Genomic DNA, 22,768 nt, shown 5'->3' with positions numbered 1-22,768 from the left:
TGCAAGAGAAGAAAGCTTTTGAATTTTCATACCTTGGGATGACAAATTCTTTTAAAGGCCTCCTCTCACCTACAAGGCATCATTGTCCTGAAGGATTTGGTCCCTTGAAAACAACAGAGTGGGTGCTGAGCAGTGTTCAGGCCGCACTGCTGTGCTGCATTTCCTCTCTGGTTTCCTGTTCTTCCTTGGAAGGAAATGGGGGAAAGGGAAACAATCTGTTAGTAACATTGTCTGGTTTGGGCTCGACAGTTGAAAGTAACTGAGACAGAAGGACCTAAGTAAGTAGTCTTCTAAAATTCCCTGTCAATGTTGAACTCTGAGGAGGAAACAGCAGAGCAATCAAGGTGAACTTGAAGGAGAAAGGGGTGAAAATGGAAAATGAAATGAAGCAGTGCATTTTTAAGTAGCAGTACATCTTTAATTACCATGTGTTTAGTGTATAAAAAGGGGAGTGAGCTATGGCTGATATTGATCATCATGTGGAGGTTGTGACTCCAAAAATCTAGATCTGTTGTGTATTTTTAAATCTTTGGTTAGGGAGAGAGAGGAGAAGAAGATAATTAGTGCATTCATTCAGTGCATTTGGGAGATTTTGACATGATACTAAACTAATTCAAATTCTTCTAAGAAGAGTGGAGTCTAGGAAACATTGGCTGAAACAATGGAAAACCTGTGTTTTCTGTGACTAAATGAACAAAATCACATTAGCATAGGGAATGAGGTTGGAGATTGAAATTTACACTACATACTCCCCAGAACTCTCTCTAATGGTGGGAGAGTTGTACCATAGGAGACAAATTGATAGCTGGGTCAAACCACATTTCCTGTCTCTGCTACAAATTGTATTTCACTGGCAACTCGGAATTGATCGTGCCGAAACTTATTAATCACACCATACATACGCTCTTCTTTTTGTAGGCGGCACTCCCCCTACCGCACACTGGAGCCAGTGCGTCCTCCAGTGGTACCAAATGATTACGTACCTAGCCCAACCCGTAATATGGCTCCCTCGCAGCAGAGCCCTGTGAGGACAGCTTCTGTGAATCAAAGAAATCGAACTTACAGGTATTTTCTCTACCTCAGCGCAAAACATGATGGTCAGAGTACCATAATCTGTTCAGATAACTCGAGTTAATCTCTCTCATTTTCCAAGCACTAAGTTCTTTTTCTCACTCTGCTCTCCCAAACCTCATCTAATTCTTCCTCTCTCTCCTCATGCTCTGATACAACTTTGAGCAACCAGGAAGGTTCAAAAGACCTCTCAAAGTATAAACTTACCAACAAAATAAAACCTAAGTTAATTCAAAAAACGTTATTAACCAGGAATGAAAATTGCAAGTTTTTTTTTTGTGAAAATTTACAGATGAAAAACTATTCATACTAAAATGTTAGTATATCACCGTGCCATTACAAACGGAAATAAAATAATCTAGTAAAACTTACTATAAGTTTCTTCATATAGGTATTAAATCCGGATATAAAAGGTAATTTTTATTATTTTGATGTGTTAAGCACGAACAGTTTACCCTTACATTTATAGAGGGTTTCTTTAAAAAAATTGTAAGATAGACCTCATAAATAGGTATCAAAACAAGTGTACTGAACTCAGGTTTTCTCCTTACTTATTAAGAATTCATGTTTGAAATGGAAGTTTTTTGAATTTGATTTCTTGTAGCTGTCATTTCAGAACTACTTGGGAGTCCTACTCTTCTGTTCTCTGTGCTCACTCTTTGGTGGCTCTTCTTCCTCCAGCAGCAGTGGGAGCAGTGGGGGGAGCCACCCCAGTAGTCGCAGCAGCAGTCGGGAGAACAGTGGCAGTGGGAGTGTGGGGGTCCCCATCGCTGTCCCCACGCCATCCCCTCCCAGCGTCTTTCCAGGTAAAGCGGTAGTGCTCATTTACTCTGCTTTCTTCTGCCAGTTTGTATTCAATTTGTTATTGAATTATAGTGAGTTTTCTTGGTTTTGTGTGTGTGTGTGTGTGTGTGTGTGTGTGTGTGTGTGTGTGCGCGCGCGTGTGCATGTGTGTGCCCGCCCGCCCTTGCGAGCATGTGTATGTGTATGTTGCTGGCTGTTGAACCCAGAGTCTCCTACAATGGGTTTTCTTCCTAATGAAAATTTTAAAGAGGATCTCCTTAGCACACGGTAGGTGTTGGCAGTCTGCAGAGACTTATGTTCCTGTCCAGTGGTCTTCATTACTCCACGGTCTCTCTGCTTGTCTGCCCTTTGCTTTATGTCTTTGCTGCTAGTTCAGTTGGCGCTTGCAGGTTCACGTTCTTAGGTGTGTGGTACTGTTCTAGTTTCAGCTAGTGTTCGAGCAGTAAGTACACTTCCTGGAATTGGTGAGGACATGCCTTGAGAACCAATTTGGTAACAAAGGATGGGAGATGTAAATTTAAAGGAGCATTATAATTCAGTAGTTTCTGAAAAACTATTCCCCCTCCTCCCTGAAACAGAAAAATGTATTTGTTTGATTTGAAAACCCAGAGTTTGAATTTAGTTTTAGAAGCATGAACACAAAACCATCAAGAGGGGCTGGAGAGACAGTCCGTTGATAGAGCCCTTACTGCTCCTGTAGAAAGACCCAGGGGTGCTTTCAGCACCCACGCAGGGTGGCTCCAGCTGATCCAACACTCGCTTCTGGCCTCTGAACGTCTCCATGCAGATGGTGAACTTAACGTCTTTTAGGCTTACACATGTGTAAATAAAACTCTTTATTAAAAAACTAGCAGAATGAGTTGAGTATGTTGGCGCATGCTTTAGCCCAGTACTCAGGACGCAGAGGCAGATAGATATTTGAGTTTGAGGCTAGCCTGGTCTACAGAGCAAGTTCTAAGACAGCCAGGCTCCACAAGGAAATCCTGTCTCAGAAAACCAAAAACCAAACCAAACTAAACTAAAACCAACTCCACACCCAGCATGATAGACTGTCACAAAGTAGGTTGTGGTTCAGGCCTGTAATCTAGCGTGCGTAGGCTGAGGCAAGAGAATCTAGGAGCCGATGGCTGTGTAGTAAGAATTTGTCTCCAAAACCAAAACAACATATTTAATTCTAATAATGCAATAGATACGTTTTTACAAAAATCATGAAAAATTTTGTGCATGTTTGTTTGAAGTTTGTTTGAAGTTTGTTTCTCTCTCTCTCTCTCTCTCTCTCTCTCTCTCTCTCTCTCTCTCTGTCTCTCTCTCTCTCTCTCTCTCTCTCTGTCTCTCTCTCCTGTCTGGAATATGTGCCTGTTTTCTGATTTGTGTTGTAATTCTAATAGTATATTGTTGCTTTTTAAGGTACTATAGTTTTATATACATAGGATGTGTCATGATAAAAATAACAGTATATAGGAACTGTTTTCTCCTAGGTTAGTGACTTTCAGGTAAAAAGGAATGTTTGTTTTTAACTAACATTTTTCTATACTACCTGAGCATCTTGAATTATTTGTTGCTCACATAATAACCTTAACCATTCCTTTTCAATGCTCTATTTCTTTGGCTAGTGTTAAGCGCTGAATACTCTTAATATTCCAATGCCTTTTCTGATGCTAATGTGACTGCCTTATTAATGCTGCCTCTTACTCCTCTTTCCCGTCAGCCCCTGCTGGCTCGGCTGGCACTCCTCCCCTTCCCGCTACTTCTGCATCTGTTCCTACCCCTCTTGTTCCTGCTACTGTCCCCTCCTCCACTGCCCCAGATGCTGCTGCGGGGGGTGCGCAGACCCTTGCTGATGGCTTCACTTCTCCAACTCCCCCTGTTATTTCTTCCAATCCCCCCACAGGTGAGTATTGGCATGGCAGACAGATCCAGTCATCTGGCCATTCTTGCCAGAAACTTCAGCTTCATGATATTTGTTGGTTTGGTTTTACTTTGTTTTTGTTTTTGTTTTTTTTAAATAATGGTTAGTATTTTAATCAGAAAGTGGTATGTGAACAAAGAATTTACTGAGAAAATTAAGCTCAAGTCTATGATAACATTTGCCCAATAAAGTAGCACAAACATAAATATTGCTTTCCTTTAATCTGTTGAAGACTTGTGGACATGGTATGGCGTCTGGAACACTTACCTGTAGAACTCTTACAGGGAGCCGGGAAGTGGCTTAGGTGGTAAGGGGCTTGCTGTGCGAGCATGATGACCTGAGTTCTGTCCCCAGGACCCATGGGAAAAACCAGGCAGGGCTGTGTGTTTGTAATCCCAGTGTGGGGAGCTGGAGGCGGGTGGGTCCCTGGGCTGGCTGTCCAATGAGCCTGTCCCAATGGGTCAGGGCCAGGGAGAGACACTGAAAACACAAGGTTGATGACTCCTGAGGATGACACAAAGGTTGACCTCTGGCTTTGCATCTTCAATTATTCACATGCACGTGTTTCTGCATATAACATTTGTATGAGTACACATATTAATAATATTGCAGGTGAAGTAATTAGCAAAAAACAAGTATATGACAATTGAAAAATATATTTTAATGTAATATTTTATATAGCAAATTACAAACCTCTTGTGTTTATTATAATGGAATTTTTGCTTATATTTTAGTATTACCAGAAACTCATTAACTATACTTCCAAAGGACTTCAGGACTATTTAAGTTGATGGGTGTTTTACATAAGATTTCAATCTAGTGCTAGGAAGATGAGTCATCAGGTAAAGGGCTTGCTGCCCAGCCTGACAACTAGAGTTTGGATCCCTGGGACCCAGAATGGTGGAAAGAGAAAACCAGGTCCTGTATGTTCTCTAATCTATGCCACACTCTCTCTCTCTCTCTCTCTCTCTCTCTCTCTCTCTCTCTCTCTCTCTCTCTCACACACACACACACACACACACACACACACACACACACACACACTATGGTATGAGTGCACCCTCTGTATAAATAAATGTAATCATCATTTTAAAGAGCTCAATCTCAAATACGTTTTGCTGGGATAAATGGTAAAGACTCAGTCACCTCCGAAGACATTGAACAGTTAATACGATGCTGGTTAGTAAATAGGTTCTTTCTTTCTTTTTTTTTTTTTCTTTTGAGACAGGGTTTCTCTGTGTAGCTCTGGCTATCCTGAACTTACTCTGTAGTCCAGGCTGGCCTCAAACTCAGAGATCCACCTTCCTTTGCCCCCCGAGTGCTGGGATTAAAGGCATGCACCACCATCTGGCTATAAAACATGTTTTAAAAGACATCTTTGTCCACATTGGGTTTTGGGTGGTGTTCTATTGTGATATCTTCTATAATAGTCCTTATGAAGAAGACTTTTCTGTAATGGATGAGTGAAAATATAGGCAGTCATTTGATGGAGGTATGCAGCTGGTACGCTAGTCCAGCTAGTTAAGAATCTTGCTAATGCTATAGACCCAGAAATAATAAATGACTCCTCACTAAGAATTTTAGTAATTAAATGATAATTTAAAAATAAGTGCTTGGCCAGGCGTGGTGGTGCATGCCTTTAATTCTGCCACCCAAGCGGCAGAGGCAGGTGGATCTCTTGAGTTCCAGGCCACTGTATAGTGAGTTTCAGGCCAGACAGCGCTGCATAATAGAGGACCGAGGACCACTCCCACCTGCACCCCCCAAATCAAAGGGTGATTCATGGTGTTAAACAAGTAGACATTTATTATGTAAGTAGAAAGTTATTTTTAAAACATAAAGGAAAACTCCTTAACTTTTTATTTGAAGGTATAAAATGTGTAAAGTTTGCCTTTTGAGGTGTAAATATAGTGAATTCTTTATATGTACCCTGTAGCTACCACCACAGGTAGGATCTAGAACAATATGTCACCCCTCCGATCACCTCCAAGCCCCTGTTCACTTCACCCTGTTGTTTGCTCACTGTTGACCTGTGCCCGAGAATGGATGCAGACGGACAAGTGGGAGTGGTGGGCAGTGTGGCCGGCTGGGTCTGGTGGTGGTGCTAGGAGCTTGGCTGAGGGATCCTGTTCCTTTTCGTGGTCCCTCTGACTGTTGGCAGTGCTCTTCTGTGGATGTGCTACAACCAGGGCCAATCCAGGTTGAAGGACGTTCAGTCAGTTTTCAGTTTGGAGGCTTCTGAGTACTGCTGCCGTAACCATTCCTGTACAGGGTTCTGTGTGAGTTCAGGTCATGTCATCTGGGTGAATTCCTAGGGAATAGAATTGTTAGGTTGTGTTGTAAAGGGAATGTATAATGTGTTTATTTTATTTTGAGATAGGGTCTCACTGTGTAGCCCTGACAGACCTGGAACTTAGAAATTTGCCTGCCTCTGCCTCTCAGTGGTGGATTAAAGACATGCACCACATGCTTGGAATATTCAACCTTTAAAGAAATTATCAAGTGGTTTTCTAAGTAACTACATTTTTTGTTTAAACTTCAGTGGTTTTTCATGCAGTTTTAATTTGCATATCTCTAATGAGTGCTGAGGCTGGGCATCCTTTCATGTGCCATTTTGGGGGTGGGGTGCTAATGGTTCTAGCTTTAGTTTATATAAATAGATGTCTTTAAAATTGTCCTTTTAAGCCAGTGGTGGTGGTGGCGGCGGCGGTGGCAGCGGCGGCGGCGGCGGCCTTTAATCCCAGCACTCAGGAGGCAGAGGCAGATGGATCTCTTTGAATTTGAGGCCAGCCTGAGCTACAGAGAGAGTTCCAGGACAGCCAGGGCTACACAGAAAAACTCTGTCTTGAAACTCTCCAAAAAAAAAAAAAATTGTTTTTTATATTTATTTTTATGTGTATGAATGTTTGACCTGAATGTATGTATGTTCACCACATGCCTGCCTGGTGCCCAAGGACATCAGCAGAAGGCGTTGGATTCCCTGCATCTGTAGTTAATGGAGTATGATGGTGAGCTGCCATGTGTGTGCTGGGAACCAAACCCAGGTCCTCTGCAAGAGCAACAAGTGCTCTTAACTGCTGAGCCTATTTGATACAGTGTCTCTGAATGTCACTGTAGACTTAAGACTTGCAATTTTAGACTGGGTCCAACTTTATAAAATTTATAATGGTGTTGATTTTTTTTTTGAAGATCCTAGGATAGTACCTTTATTTCTTCCTCTGCCTGGTCCTCCTCTTTCCTTCCTCATGTACCCGCTCCCCTCCCCCATCTTCCTGTCATCCCTTGTCCTTCCCATGCCTTGTTGCCCACTGGAGTGTGTTGTAATGCTGTTCCAGAGGGCCTCTCCTGGTGGGGACCAGGTGAGGGTAAGGGCAAGGTAAAGATTGGGATTGAATTCTTAGGAAACTGGATGGATTGGGAAAGAATATTTCCAGTTGATGTTAGCTGTGAATAATTCTGAAAAGGTGAAATAGGTTCAAATGAGCAGTAAATGTGGGTAGGTTTCTGAGGTGCTGATACAAATTTTGTAAACTAATTTTCAGGAGTGCTCTAGCTTCATGAAGGTGAATATTTTGTGTTGTTTAAAGATGGGTTTGACTTGGAGTTACGGCATCAAGTGTTTTGTTGAAATATTTTGTTTCCTTTTAAACAACTTTCCTTGATAACTTATCTCCACCATTATTTTAGAATATGATTGTATCAAACATTATTTTTTCTTTCCCAGAATGTCATTCTTTGTTTAGTCTCCAGTGTTTAGTGACTGCTTTAAACTATAATTTATTTTTTGGAGAGGAGGGGGAAACTTTATCTATAGTTTTGTGTGCTGTAACAATACTGCAGACTAGATTACTTATAAATTATATTAGTCTGTTTGGCTCATAGTTCTGGAGGCAGAATATTCAATATCAAGGGGCCTTGTCTGGTGAGAGACTATAGGATAAGAAAGGAGAAAACCCACTCTTGATAATGGCACTATTCATTCATGAAAGTGGAACCCTCATGACCTAATCAGCGTTAGAGCTGTTCCCTTCAACACTGATGTTCATTCATGAAAGTGGAACCCTCATGACCTAATCATCATTAGAGCTGTTCCCTTCAACACTGACGTTCATTCATGAAAGTGGAACCCTCATGACCTAATCATCGTTAGAGCTGTTCCCTTCAACACTGATGTTCTAGCCCAGTGGTTCTCAACCTTCCTAGTGCTGCCGCCCTTTAATACAGGTTCCTCATGCTGTGGGGACCCTGACCATAAAATTATTTTTGTTGCTACTTCACAACCATAATTTTGCTGCTGTTACAAATTGCAATGTAAATCTCTGATAGGCAGGATATCTGATTTCCACCCCTGGGTTGAGAACCACTGCACTAGAGATTTAGCTTTGGGTGGCACACTCAGTCTGGAGTAGAGATACAAATTTTAATTAATTGTGGTGCTTTTTTTTTTGGATATTGGTTTTTGGTTTTTCAAGATAAGGTTTCTCTGTGTAGTCTTGGCTGTCCTGAACTTACTCTGTAGACCAGGCTGGCCTTGAACTCACAGAGATCCCCTGCCTCTGTCTCTGAGTGCTGGAATTAAAGGCCACCACCAGCCAACATAATTGTGGTGCTTTTAAACCATGGTCAAATGATAAGGAAGTCACAATGTTAATTAGTTTTGATTTAGAGTGTAGCTTTTTTTCTTTCCTACTCTGTGCTTTGATAGCGTCAGCAGAGCAACAGCTGTCATCTTGTGTTAAGTTGGCTAACTACTGTCATTTTTAATAATCTTATTAGAAAGTGAGTAATGTACCTAAAGTATTTCATTATCTGAGATAAGTTTCTTTTAATGAGGTATTTGTGTTCTCTTCCTTTCCCAGGTCATCCTGTTCAGTTCTACAGCATGAATAGGCCTGCCTCTCGCCATACGCCACCTACAATAGGGGGCTCGTTGCCCTATAGACGGCCTCCTTCCATAACTTCACAGACAAGCCTTCAGAGTCAGATGAATGGAGGGCCTTTTTATAACCAGAATCCAGGTTAGACTTTGCTTTTGCTATTTCTTTCCATTTCTTTTGCATTGAGCCTTAAAACAAAACAAAACTCTTAGTTACAAATAATTAACCCATACATAGTAGGTGGTTATCCCTATGTAATAGGTAGTTAAGATTTTTGTTGAGGGGCTGGAGTGATGGCTCAGTAGTTAAGAGCACTGACTGCTCTTCCAGAGGACCAGGGTTCAATTTCCAGCTCCTACATGGCACCTCACAACTGTCTGTAACTCCAATCCCAGGGTATTTGACACCTTCACCCAGACACACATTCAGGAAAAGAGCAATGTACATAAAATACAAATAAATAAATTATTAAAACAATGATTGTTAAATGGGTAAAAGAATGAATGAATGAATACTAAGAATACTAAGTTTTTAATAATACTGATTCCACTTTAAAAAGTCAACACATGACTTGGTGTAAAGCTAAGGAGTCCCATCCTGTATGGTAATTTGCTTTTAAAAACTAATTCTGAGCTAGACATGCATGTGCTTACTTGTATTTGAGCACTCTTGTGGTAGAGGCAGGAGAGTAGCAGCCTAGGCTGCAGAGTGGGATCCTGTCTCAAGTGGCGTATATAGAAGAGCAGTAGTTTCTTTTTGTTTAATAAAAGACATCATTGCTTTATGAGTTACAAGTAAAGTTGGATACACATGAAGGTGTTTGCGTTAGGCAGTCAAACTGTCCGAACTCAGTTACCACATCAAATACCCTGATGAGTATGAGGGACTTGGCGAAATTGATCCAGGTATAACAATTGAAAAAAGAATTGAATCATATATACAGAAAAGCTAATCTTGTACATTTAATGCTACACATAATCAGCGTTTTGTTCATTTCCTAGAGAATTCAAGAAAATTTTAGGCACCATGATTACAGGAATGTAGTCAACTTAATGTTTTGTTTTTTAATTTTTGCCCAAAGATAATTAAGCCTGTGTGAGTTCCTCTGATTTTGGGGGACAGACCATTCCATCTCTCACAAGCCTTGAATTTATGGAGCAGAAATTTATCTACTAAAGGCTGCTATCTATTAGTGATACCTTAGTTATACCCTTTAGAATCTTGGAAAAAAATTGACTCTCTTCTTATTTTTATTTATTATCTCATTTGATTCATATATAGAAAATAAGATTGATGATAATTAAATTGTTTAAATTTTTGAATTTTATGTGTTTACAAGTGTTTTGCTTGCAAGTACATATGCTTGTGTACCATGTATGTGCCTAATGCCCACAGATGTCAGGAGAGGGAACTGGATCCCCTGACACTGGAGCTACAGATGGTTGTGAACTGCCATGTGGGTGCTGGGAACTGAATCTGGGGCCTCAGGAAGAACAGTCAGTGCACTTAACTGTTGAGCAATCTCTCCAGCCCCAAAAATGGTGATGTTTACATATGTATTTTGTGTAAAACCAAGGCCAAGGTGATGGTCAAGATAGCCTTGAACTTAATGTTTTTTGATTCTGTATTTCATGCTTTTTCTATTGTCCTGTTCTACCTTCCTTCAGATGAAAAGGTATATTTGCTCTTCACCTGCCAGGGCTTCTCTGTTTCTGGTAAGGAGAAAAAAGAGGAAGGGAAACCTCTGTTACAGTGTAGGACACACTATGGAAACCTGTTACAGTGTAGAGCACACTATGGAAACCTGTTACAGTGTAGGGCACACTATGGAAACCTCTGTTACAGTGTAGGACACACTATGGAAACCTCTGTTACAGTGTAGGACACACTATGGAAACCTCTGTTACAGTGTAGGACACACTATGGAAACCTGTTACAGTGTAGGACAACTATGAAACTGTTACAGTGTAGAAACTATGGAAACCTGTTACAGTGTAGGACATACTATGGAAACCTGTTACAGTGTAGGACACACTATGGAAACCTGTTACAGTGTAGGACACACTATGGAAACCTGTTACAGTGTAGGACACACTATGGAAACCTGTTACAGTGTAGGACACACTATGGAAACCTGTTACAGTGTAGGACACACTATGGAAACCTCTGTTACAGTGTAGGACACACTATGGAAACCTCTGTTACAGTGTAGGACACACTATGGAAACCTGTTACAGTGTAGGACACACTATGGAAACCTGTTACAGTGTAGGACACACTATGGAAACCTGTTACAGTGTAGGACACACTATGGAAACCTCTGTTACAGTGTAGGACACACTATGGAAACCTCTGTTACAGTGTAGGACACACTATGGAAACCTGTTACAGTGTAGGACACACTATGGAAACCTGTTACAGTGTAGGACATACTATGGAAACCTGTTACAGTGTAGGACACACTATGGAAACCTGTTACAGTGTAGGGCACACTATGGAAACCTGTTACAGTGTAGAGCACACTCTTGAGTACTACTCTAACAAGGAGTCCTTGTTAGTTTTTGTGCAGTCCTGTCTTGAGAAAATGTTCAGAGATGGTGTCGAATATTGACTGAAGCCTTGTCTCTTTAACCCGGTCTCTTCACTCTCCTTGGCTCCTCTTGTCTTTTGAATGCTGCATTTGCCGTTTATCAAAATGCAGTGTGCATCCACCTGATTGCCTTGATTGAAATACATCTCTCTTTTCATGCCTGGTGTTTTAGGCTGGGTTCTTTCTTAAAATTCATTTTCATCTTAAAATTTGCCAGAATATGTCACATACTCTGCTTCTAGTCATGTTTTACAAACTTGCATTTCAAGTGTGGTTTGTACTTTAATTTTCTTCCCCACTTGAAGAAAAATGTCTCATTTAGACTGGTTCTGAACTTGTGGCTTCCAATCCTCCTGTCTCAGCCTCCTGAATGTGTGTGGACCATGGCTGACCATTAAATATCCCCCTCCCCCCCTTAAATTTTAGTTTATTAGCTACAGTCTGCTTAATAGTTCTGTAGAAGATGGGCTAGCTCTCCTGGGTATCTGGAAATTACCTCTTATAATCTCTTGTACCTTTCTTACTTTATATAAAGATTTGAAACAATGATGTTAATCTAGAATGGATTAGATCCATAATGCAGTTGGGAAAGGTTTCACTGTTACAGCTTTGATACCAGCTGTACAGAGTACTTAGTAAGATTATAGAGGAGTAGTTCATGTTGCTTGTATATACTCAGTAGTTCTATGAGAACTCTGTAGATAAAATTTGACATCTGTAACCGGGCGTGCTGGCGCATGCCTTTAATCCAGCACTCGGGAGGCAGAGGCAGGTGGATCTCTGTGAGTTTGAGGCCAGCCTGGTCTACAGAGCAAGTTCCAGGATAGATAGAGCTGTTACACGAGAAACCCTGTCTTGAAAAACCAAAAAACCAAACCAAACAAAACAAAAACCCGGCTGTTTAAACATCTGTTTCATGTATTTAATTTTTGCAGTACTAAATCTGGGCTCTGTATTAGTTAGCCAAGTGCTCTACCCTTGACTTGTATTTTTAATGTACTAAAGATTTCTTATTTCAATAATACTTTCTTTATAAATCAGATTCATATATGCCAGAATGTATTTTAAAGTAGAATTAAATCTTTAGGGAGTGATTTTAATCTAAGTATTTTTCACACTCAAGGGAATAAAGTAAACTGGAATTGTTGGGACCATGAGAGGCAGCTCAGTTATCGTTTAGTGTTTTCTGTCTCTAAATTCTGCCTTTCTTCTCTTGGAATTTGGTAACTTTAAAGAAGACAGTTACAGCTCTATGTGCTATAATTAATTAGTTAATCATAACTAATCATTATTAATATTATCTATCATTAATCAGTGTTTTTCAAACAAAAACAAAACTGTATTAGGTTCTTTTGGTGGGAGAGGTTGCTGGCGTTTGAACCATGATCTTTGAGGATTCATGCTAGGCCAGTGTTCGGCCATTTTCCTGCACCTCAACCCCAAGCACGGCTTTTATCTGACAGCTCTTCTGTAAGATGTACTGCTTAGTGAAGCGTTTTGTGAACGGAATGATGCTTGTGTTTATGAACCTATATTTTGTTGTCAGAGCCTTGGATGTATACTTCTAAAGAATGAAGTTTGACAAGGCAGTGGGGTTCTGTGGGGTATAAATCTGACAGCATTCCTCCTAATGTATGGTTTGTTTTGATCCTAATACAGGGAGGTCTGGCAGGAATTAAAATATGGGATGACAGTGCCGAGTCCAAGGAAGATAGTAGCTGTGTTCTAATGAAATCATTTCACAAACAAGTTACTTGAAGACACATGTAGATTAGAACATAACTCAAACACTCTTGAGTCTCTCTTTTTAAAATCTAGAATCACAGAAATGAAATTAATTTGCAAACAGTGAAGAGAGTTACAGAAACATATATAATTACTCATTAATATCTTCTTTAAGAATATGAAGCACCTTGGTATTAAAGAATGCATATATAATTACATGTGCATTTTTGCATACATATTCATATACACATAATGAACCTACTTTAGTAAGACATTAATCATATAATTTCCAAGTATGAAGCCTTTTGTAGAGGTTAACTTAGCATAATCAGTTTTTCTTAAAATAGAGGCTTTATAATCTTAGAGCATTTAGGTTATGTCCCTCCCAGGGATGTAAATGGAAACAGTAAAAACGCAGTGTGGGCGTGGTGGAGGCTGCGCTGTCACCTAAGCCAGTGGCTCTCAACTTCCCACCTAATGCCATGGGTCCTTAGTCCAGTTCCTCATGCTCTGGTGACCTCCAATCATAAAATTAGTTGCTACTTCATAACTGTCACTTTGCTACTGTTATGAATTGTAAATATCAGATATGCACGATGTCTGATAGGGGATTCCTGTGAAAGTGCCAGTTGATCCCCACAGGAGTCTTGACCCACAGATTGAGAACCAGTGCTCTAAAGGCAGTGACTTTAGTATTATCACAGATCTGCAGAAGACTGGAAACTGGTGTGGCTTAGTAAACAGGAGCAGTAGTAAGGAGCTAACTTTGAGCACTATTGTAGATAGTTCTTAGGGGAGGACAGAAGCAAACCAAACCAAAAAACACAGCTAAAGTTAAGTGCATTCTCAGTCGACCAGTAAAACAAATAGACACTTAGTACTGACTATACAATGCAAATTGTCTTTAAACTGTAAGTCATAATCAGCTAATTTTTCTTGGCATAACAGCTTTTGGTGACTTTGTATTTGAAAAAGAATATCCAAATGAGCTAGGTTTTTAAATGTCCTGAGACTGCAGGGCTGACAGTTCTTCAGGAACCCCAGTTGGATCATCGGCAGCCTTCTTTTTACTGATCACTCAGATTATCTTTTCTATCTCCCTCATTCTAGGTTGATAGTTATTTTAAGGAAATATATTTTAAAATAAATTGCATAAATCATTTCCCTCCCTGGAATGTAAAATACCAGCAACTAAATTTAATGTATTTACCAAAGGTAATGTCTTTATTAGTATCAGAAGCAGGTTTTTTTGTTTTTTTTTTTTGTTTTTTTTTTTGTTTTTTTCAAGACAGGGTTTCTCTGTGTAGCTTTGCGCCTTTCCTGGAACTCACTCTATAGACCAGGCTGGCCTCGAACTCAGAGATCCACCTGCTTCTGCCTCCTGAGTGCTGGGATTAAAGGCGTGTGCCACCATTGCCACCCAGCTAGAAGCAGTTTTTTTTTAAACTAGCATTTTTATTTATTTTATTTTTTATATGCATTGGTGTTTTGCCTGCATGTATATCTGTGTGAAGGTGTCAGATCCCCTAGAACTGGAGTTACAGACCGCTGCCATGTGGGTGCTGGGAATCGAACCCTGTCCTTTGGAAGAACAGGCAGTGCTCTTACCCTCTGAGCCAGCTCCCCAGAACCATTTTTTTTTTTCAGATGCAGTTTTTATTATTTTTTCCAGAATGTTTATAAAACTTGTAAAAATAAGATGAAAAAGCCCAACATTGTTGCTTTAAAACTCTTGACTGGATATTTGAAGTATCAGGCCTCAAGGATGCTTCAGAGGGCTTTATAAACCATCTGAAATTTATAAAGTCTATTTTACCAGCATGTTCACTGTGAGTCTGTTTGTTGGAAAAGCCTTGTCCTTCAGTGTCTCAGTGCTGTTCTATTCAACACTATAGTTCTCATTGCTGCTCAGTTTAAGAACTCTAGAATCTCAGGCTCCTGGTAAGTCTCTTCTCACTACACCATTGTCGTTTTCTCATTTTATTTTATGTGTATGGGTGTTTTGCTTGCATGTATCAGTGTACTCACTACATGAGTACTTGGTTACCACAGTGGTCAAAAAAGGCATTGGATCTCATGAAACTGTAGTTACAGGTGGTTGTGAGCTGCTATGTGGGTGCTGGGAATTGATCCTGAGTCCTCTGGAAGAGCAGCCAGTGCTCTTAACCACTGAGCCAACTTTGTATTTTAATAAAAATAATGTAACTCATTCTAATTCAGAGATCTTTCTGTGGTTCTAGGGTAAAGGTCTTATCATATGAGGAAACATCATGAGTAAATAAAGGAATATATAAGTTGGTAAAGATGCTTCCCATTCTTTGGTTGTTACTGAGGATGGAATTTAAAGCCTTTGGCACAGGAAGCACACATTGTACTACTGATTTGTCAGCAGCTTCTGCTTCCTGCTCTTTCCTGTTCAGAGGAATGCACAGAATCAGGAAGAATGGAATTCTGGTTAGATCAGTGTCTTAAGGTTTCTGTTGCTGTGTAGAGACACCGTGACCATGGCAACTCTTATAAAGGAAAAACATTTAATTGGGGCTGGCTTATAGTCTCAGAGGTTTAGTGAATTATCTTTATGGCAGGACATGGCAGTGTGGAGGCAGAGGTGCTGGAGAAGGAGCTGAGAGTCCTATGTCGTGATCATTAAGCAACAGGAAGTGAACTATGTCACACTGGGTGGAGCTTGAGCATAGGAGACCTAACACCCCCCCCCCCCCCACACACACACACTGGCACACTTCCTCCAATAAGGCCACACCTACTCCGACAAAGGCCACACCTCCTCACAGTGCCACTCCCTATGAGGGGACATTTTCTTTCATACCACCACAATGAGGTTTTGAAATTTTCCTGAGAGTAGCTTAGAAAAACAGCTTGTTTCACCGGGCGGTGGTGGCGCACACCTTTAATCCCAGCACTTGGGAGGCAGAGCCAGGCGGATTCTGTGAGTTCAAGGCCAGCCTGGTCTACAGAGCGAGATCTAGGAAAGGCACAAAGCTACACAGAGAAACGCTGTCTCGAAAAACCAAAAAAACCCAAACCAAACCAAAACAAACAAACAAAAAACCCAGCTTGTTTCAGAGTTATTCTGTTTAAGGGAGGTCTGAGATCAGCTTTTCCATGGCTGCTTTTTTTGGTGGCCTTCTTAAAAGCATGTGGTAGTCTCATGTCTAGAAAAGAAGGCATATTTCTTTAAAAATTAATAAGTTGATTTGTCCATAAAAAGACTGCTTTTAAAATATGCATGCACTTTTTCTTTCCCTTTTTTGCCAAGTACAAAAGTTAATGTTTTTATTTGGTGGATAAACAATAACTGGAGAGAGATTTCCATTTTCTGTTTGAGGGGAAGGGAGGAAGTTTGGTGTGTCTGCTCTCAGAAGAGGTTGTGTAGTGTCGCAGGATGTGTGTCAGTGGTGGCCCCTTTCCTGATGTCCTGTGCTGTGTGCTGCTGTTTCTCAACTGAAGCTGCTGTCCTGCCCCCCACGCTGCTCGCTGTCTCCTGGCAACATGCAGATGCGGCACCAACAACTCTAATCTTCGGAGTCAGGGATTTCCTGCCAAGAAGTGATTTTAGGGAAAAACCTAAACCCTAAGTTAGTATTTGAAGAGAGGGACCAGTTTCTGAGGTTATGCTGGTTTTCTTATATCTAGATACTCTTCAAAATGGTCTGCTTAGCTTTTCTCTGTACGTTTTACATGTTCTTGCATGTCTCTGCACACTGGCAGCCATTACCACTCTACTGATAGTAGACTTCTTTATACCTTACACTTCTTGAGTTTTAATATATCCCACCCATATTTTCCTGTTGCCTCTCATTTTATGCTTAAGTTACCCATTGGTTCTGTCTACACTGACCACTCTGCTTCTCCAGTACTAACCCGCCAGGGTTAGTGAGTTAACAGCTTCTTAACGTTAATCACGAGGCTGAAAGTTTATAATCCCTTTGCCTTTTTGCTCAACTTTGTATGCTAGTTTAATCATTAGTTACCAGATACTGGTTTACCTACACATAACCAAGTTTTTCTTTTGTTTCTAGAATCTGCCGTGATTTATTGTGTGCCAGGTCTTGAATTAAGCTTTTGAAATAAAATCTTTGCTTCCACTCTGTGAAATAGGGTTGCATTATCTGTTTCTCTTATCACATTTATGGATTAGATCCAGAGGGTCTAATGGTCATGGTGTCTAAACACAGAAAGTGTAACTTTAAGAATTTGAGGCTGAGTGACTTAAAACAAAATCAGTCTCTTCACACCAAGCACTTCGTGCACACCCTTCTCTTTCTCATGCCCACATTGCTTACCTTTTTGTGATTTTCATTAAACATTTTATCTTTGTTTTATGTTTGAGTGTTTTGCCTACATGAAGGTATATGCACCACATGCACACCAGGTGCCTGTGGAGGTCATTGAGGTTTTTGGATTCATGGAACTAGAGTCACAGATGGTTGTGAGCCACCATGTGGGTGTTGGGAACCAAACTCGGGTCCTCTGCAAGAAACAACAGGTGCTCTTAACAGCTGAGCCAATTTTCCAGTCCTGTTTGCTTGTTTGCTTGCTTTTTTGAGACAGGGTTTTCTCTGTGTAGCCCTTGGCTGTCCTGGAACTCACTCTGTAGACCAGGCTGTCCTCAAACTCAGAGATCCGCTTCCCTCTGCCTCCTGAGTGCTGGGATTACAGATGTGTGCCACTATTGCCTGGTTCAATTTTTAAACATATCTCCTACTAGCCATATAGAGGAAATATTTTTGGTTCTGTGATCTCTGCTCATGCTGTTTTATGCCTCTAAGCCTTTGTCCTAACTTGATTCCTAAAGTTTGATTTTTCTCATCTTCTGTCTTCTTAGCATACATCTTTTCTTCAAGTATTTGTTCAGAGACCAATTCTCGGTAGCCTTCTTCCTTGTGGCCAGCACTGTCTCCTGGAAAGTTAGACAGAGATTCAAGATGAGTGTGTGTGTGTGTGTGTGTGTGTGTGTGTGTGTGTGTGTGTGTGTCTGTTTGAGAGAAGAAACACTTGTATCTCTTTAGTTTTTTTTTTTGGGGGGGGGGTTTGGTTTTTTTCAAGACACAGGGTTTCTCTGTGTAGCATTGGAGCCTGTTCTGGAACTCGCTCTGTAGACCAGGCTAGCCTTGAACTCACAGAGATCCGCCTGCCTCTGCCTCCTGAGTGCTGGGATTAAAGGTGTGCACTACCACTGCCTATTCTTGCTTTCTGAAGAGAACCATAACTGTAGAGTTAACCTTCTAAAAATTATTTGAGCATCTGCCTTATTTGTTTGTTCATACATAAATATCTATTGAAGGTTTGCAGTATTCCTAAACTATGCCAGACATTTGAGATGGAGGAACACACTCTGGGAGAAGAACAGTGGTGTTTTCTGTAGGCTTAAGGAGGAAATACAATGAATTGGAGTTAGGAAAACCTTCAGTAAGAGCATCTCTCAATGAAAGGCTCCGATAACTGGTCTAGCAGAGTCCTTGCCACTCAGTAAGAACTCAGTTCCTACTTATTTATCTAAATGGAGATCTAATTAATGCTTGTTATTTGTTACTAAAGTAATAAAAAGCCTATTTAGGTTGCTGGGATGTCATATTTTTTATCCTATACTGACAAATGTTTAAGTTTGTAACTTTCAAGATAAAATCAGAAAATCAACCACACTATTCACGGTAATCAGCAGAGAAGGCATTTGCAGTAGATATGAAGAGGATTGGCTCCCATTACGTAGAGCAGATCCGCGCATGCTAAATGGTTCCTGCCGTAGGTTTCAGGCTTACTAAGACTCTAGTGTGTTTGGTTTATGACATTCCCCTCTAAAGTGGATCGCTAAGGTAGACAAATGTTTGTGAGACATGCTTTTCCTCCTTTATATGTTTTATTGTATTGCCCTTCCTTTTGCTGTTACCTGCCCTTACCCCTTATCCTCCACACCTTTTTTGTTTTTGCAGTATCTCTTGCTCCTCCTCCTCCTCCCATCCTACAGGTAACTCCTCAGTTACCTTTAATGGGATTTGTGGCCAGAGTCCAAGAAAATAGTAAGTTTATGTCTTCTTTCTGCTGTAGTTCAGATTACAGGCATACAGTGTAATATACATATGACTGACTGAGTAGTCACTCACTAATGCTTTACAGATTTGAATAAGTCGTCGTCAGAATGGCTGATGGTGATGATAAAGTCAGAGGTGGGCTGGAGAGAGCTTAGTGGCTGACAGTCTGCTCTGCTCTTGCAGAGGACCTGGACTCCAGCTCCAGGAGGATCCCACACTTATGGCCTCTGCAGACACTGGCACTGACATGCACATATCCACACTTACACACATAATTAACAATAAAATTAAAAGATAATGACGATAAATTTCTCTACTTTCCAATAGCTTTAAAAATGACAGTTTCAGCTTACATGAGATCCCAGGTTTGATTCCTCAGAACCATAACCAAAATCCCACTAGTGATACATAGTTTTAAAGATAAGACAAATACATATAAAATAGTATAAATGTAAGAGAAGAAAAACGGCATGAGGGTTTTTTTTTGCAAATAATATAATTGCCAAATAAAAAATCCTGCTTCTTTTCTCAATTGCCTCAACAAAGCGGTAGGCTAGTCTGCTATTACTAGAGTCATAGATGTGTTATAGGTGGCCTAAGTAGATCACTATCTCCCATTCCAAGTATAATAAGGACCACACCACAGTCGGGCACAGACGATCAGTCTGCCAGTTTGTCTCCCAAGAAGCAGCCATATATTGGCAGTGAGTTTTCTTTGGTTTGTGGTCTGCTGTTGAATCATGCATAGTCATACATCTAATTTTCTTAGTATGTCAAGTCTTCTGGAGAAGCATTAAGGAACTCAGGAGGCTTGTATTCTAAACTGGGAAGCCTGTATCAACATTTAGTGATGAGTGGCTGCTACAGAAAGGGGGTGGAGGTGGGGGAACAGTCTCTGTGATAGGTTACTAAGGGGCCGCTTCAGCCATAAAGTTGCATGATGTCATAGAATCTAAACTTAGGGGACTTAGAGTTGATCCTTGAATAACATGGTTTGCATTGTTTGATAGTAAAGGACAGACAAGACTGTTGCACACCCACAACACAAATTTCAATAATAACTAACACAAGTCAGGAAATGCCCATAAATCTATTTTAAAAAGTTAAAATTTTATCAAACTGAAGCATAAAAACATTCACAGGCCACATGTGACCTCATTTGTAAGAAAAATGTAAGCAAATGTAAAGATGCAGTATTATTGAAATCATAGCTGCATGAAATTACCTGTGTTGCTTTACTCCTCTAACACTTTGTAACTTCCTGGTACTACTGTGAACTCATGTTACAGAGCTGCCTAAAATGCAGAGTTAGGCTATTATCCCTGATTTATTATCAGTAAATTGTCTATTAAGGTAAAAAGTGTTCTCCCGAGGGTGGGGTATAGCTGGGTGGTAGAGCACTTGTCTGATGAGCAAAGGCCCTAGGTGGGAGGGGTGTTTGAGGGATTAATTGTGATCTCATAATTTTTCTCTGTATATAATACATTTGGCAGAATATGTGTTAATTGACTAATTGGTAAGGCTTCCTGTCAGTATCAGGCTATTACTAGGTTTTTGAAGAGTCAGAAGTTGTGGACATTTCTGACTGTTGGTGATTGTGGGAGAGGTGCTGTAATCTGTGCTTTGTTCAAAGGTCAAATTGTATATTAAGATAGAATGTCATCAGGCTGTAGTAGCCCACTGTGCACCTTTCCTCTAAAAGGGGGTGCCACTCAGGGACTAGAAGTAATACTAATCCCTTGCTAAGATCCCTGGACGTGGGCATTTAACAGTATGGAGTATAAGGTGTGTCAGAGCACCCTTTGTCTGCTGCCTGTGGCCTTGGCACTTAGAAAGTGTCTGGCCCATAGCTGGCACGTTAGGGCCCTCCTTTTTCGTATTTTGTGTTTGTATTTTAACTGGTTGTAGTCCAGTCTTAGTGCCCATCTATGTTAGGGTTTCTGTTGCTGTGATAAACACCACAAGCAAAAGCACCTTGGTGAGGAAAGGGTTTCTTTTGCTTATACTTCCAGGTAACAGCCCATCACTGAAGGAAGTCAGGGCTGGAACTAAGCAGGGCAGGATGCAGGAGCTGATATGGAGGCTTGCTCCTCATAGCTTGCTCAGCCTGTTTTCTTATAGTGCACCTGACCACCAGCCCAGGGATCGCCCCACCCACAATAGGCTGGGCCTTCCCACATCAATCATAAATCAAGAAAATGTATCACAGGCTTGCCTCAGGCCAGTCTGGTTGGGAGCATTTTCTCAATTGATGTTCCCTCTTCCAAAGTGACAGTCTGTCAAGTTGACAGAAAACTAGGCAGTACAGTGCCCAAGGGTTGATCTGTCAGGTACCTTTGCTTTTCTGTTTGCTTTTCTATTCTATGATGATGCATAAAAATACTCGTTTATTATTTCTGTTAGAAGGTGCTCTGTGAATGTCTGTGAGCTTTAAAACTGTAATTTTAAAGATGTTTTCTTAAACTTAAGAGGTATTTTCATGTATGTCCAAGAACGTTTTTTATATTTTAAATTACTCCTTTGCTTTCTACCGTTCTTTGGCTTGTGTGACTCATGCTGACCTAGGAGGAAGTGTTCTAGCAATGGTCAGCTGGTCTAGTGTGTGCCAAGTACAGCCAGGCTTTGAGGCTAACTGCAGGTTAGAAGATACTGCATTTAAAATGTCCTGAAATAGCAGACTGATTAGAGAAGGCTTTTTGGAGTTCCAAATTTGAAGGATTTTCCAGGTGAGTTGAAGTGTCGTTACAGTTGGAGTGACATTTCCTCCATCACAGATCAGTTGACATTCAACTGGTTAAAGAAGACAGTTGAATAGTAAGTGGAAAGTTACTTTTTTAAGTCAGCTGACAAGATGAGCATTCAGATTTTGAAACTGACTTTGAAGACTAACAATCTGTCAGAATGTTTTCTTTCTTTTTTTTTCCTTCAACCATTGGACTTCAAAGTTGAGTAGGATTATGGAACTAGTCAATAACTTTTACCAGTAATTAGTGTAAGTTATTAGGTTTGTAGAAACATCAAAATATTTCATGAGTCAAAGTAGTGTGTTAATTTAACATTATTTAAGTACTCGATCATAGTGGTGGTCAAGACTTGCCGCGTGAGTGGACAGTTGTGAAACATTATTAGAATAGCACTCTTAGTGTTTTAAAAGCCTCTTCTAATTTGGTTCCTATTGTAACTGACTGCCTTTGCTCAACCCCCTTCCTTTCAGTTCCTCCCTTCTCCCTGCCTATGATGTATGCTGGGACTGCCTTAACAGTCGTGGCAGAGCTTATACATTCAAAGGAATGTTATTTTCTTCAAAACATGCACCTTGGAAAGTTGTGTATCGGCTTTGTCAGCATTATTTTAAACATAGTCTATAGAAGTAATATTTTTTTGCATTAAATATAATGTGTAGAAGAGTCTGGAATCACTTGGAGTATCTATTATTGAATATATCAAACCCCTTACACTGTGATAAAATGCACAGAAGCCTCTATTATTATTAGTTTGAATTCTCAGATGGTGCCCCTTGTTACTCATGAGTAGAGCCCAAACTTAGTAAACCCTTTTGTGCTGAGTTCTTTTAGGCCGCCTCTGCGGCCTAGCTTTGGATGTCCGTCCAAACTTTGGATGATTCTTTGAAAATTTCCTTCCTGCTTTATCTCTGTACTTTGAAAAAAATACTTTTATTCTTTACAGCTAACTTGAAGTCTATCCCCCATACCCTACTACCTCCCAGCCATTAACTCGCCTC

At 40.5% G+C, this 22,768-nt stretch overlaps 1 protein-coding gene and 1 long non-coding RNA gene across 30 annotated transcripts in view; one reads left to right on the top strand and one right to left on the bottom strand.

The window, feature by feature from the left end:
* The window catches only part of Abi2 (abl interactor 2), an 86,615-nt gene that overhangs the window by 44,327 nt on the left and 19,520 nt on the right, over positions 1 to 22,768 (top strand). For 2 of the 28 annotated variants that reach the window (XM_028856369.2, XM_028856368.2), the window contains 5 exons: positions 919 to 1,065; positions 1,753 to 1,877; positions 3,584 to 3,766; positions 8,644 to 8,802; positions 18,928 to 19,014. In XM_028856369.2, the coding sequence (XP_028712202.1) occupies positions 919 to 1,065; positions 1,753 to 1,877; positions 3,584 to 3,766; positions 8,644 to 8,802; positions 18,928 to 19,014 (701 nt within the window). The remainder of the gene's footprint in view (positions 1 to 918; positions 1,066 to 1,752; positions 1,878 to 3,583; positions 3,767 to 8,643; positions 8,803 to 18,927; positions 19,015 to 22,768) is intronic. The other 26 variants (XM_037210360.1, XM_028856375.2, XM_037210359.1 and 23 more) reach the window with 17 other exon arrangements.
* Positions 10,399 to 10,738, bottom strand: LOC114682489. 2 transcript variants are annotated; one of them, XR_003733049.1, is made up of 3 exons: positions 10,646 to 10,738; positions 10,496 to 10,591; positions 10,399 to 10,435 (listed from the first exon to the last, which is right to left on the bottom strand). It is a non-coding gene; the product is annotated as an uncharacterized LOC114682489 (long non-coding RNA). The 2 variants fall into 2 exon arrangements; XR_003733048.1 differs by having other exon boundaries at positions 10,496 to 10,561.

Source organism: Peromyscus leucopus, chromosome 13, assembly GCF_004664715.2.
Source record: "Peromyscus leucopus breed LL Stock chromosome 13, UCI_PerLeu_2.1, whole genome shotgun sequence".
NCBI classification, from domain to species: Eukaryota; Metazoa; Chordata; class Mammalia; order Rodentia; family Cricetidae; genus Peromyscus; species Peromyscus leucopus.
Note: the sequence above shows the minus strand (reverse complement) of the source record. Positions and strands in the feature narration are given on the sequence as shown.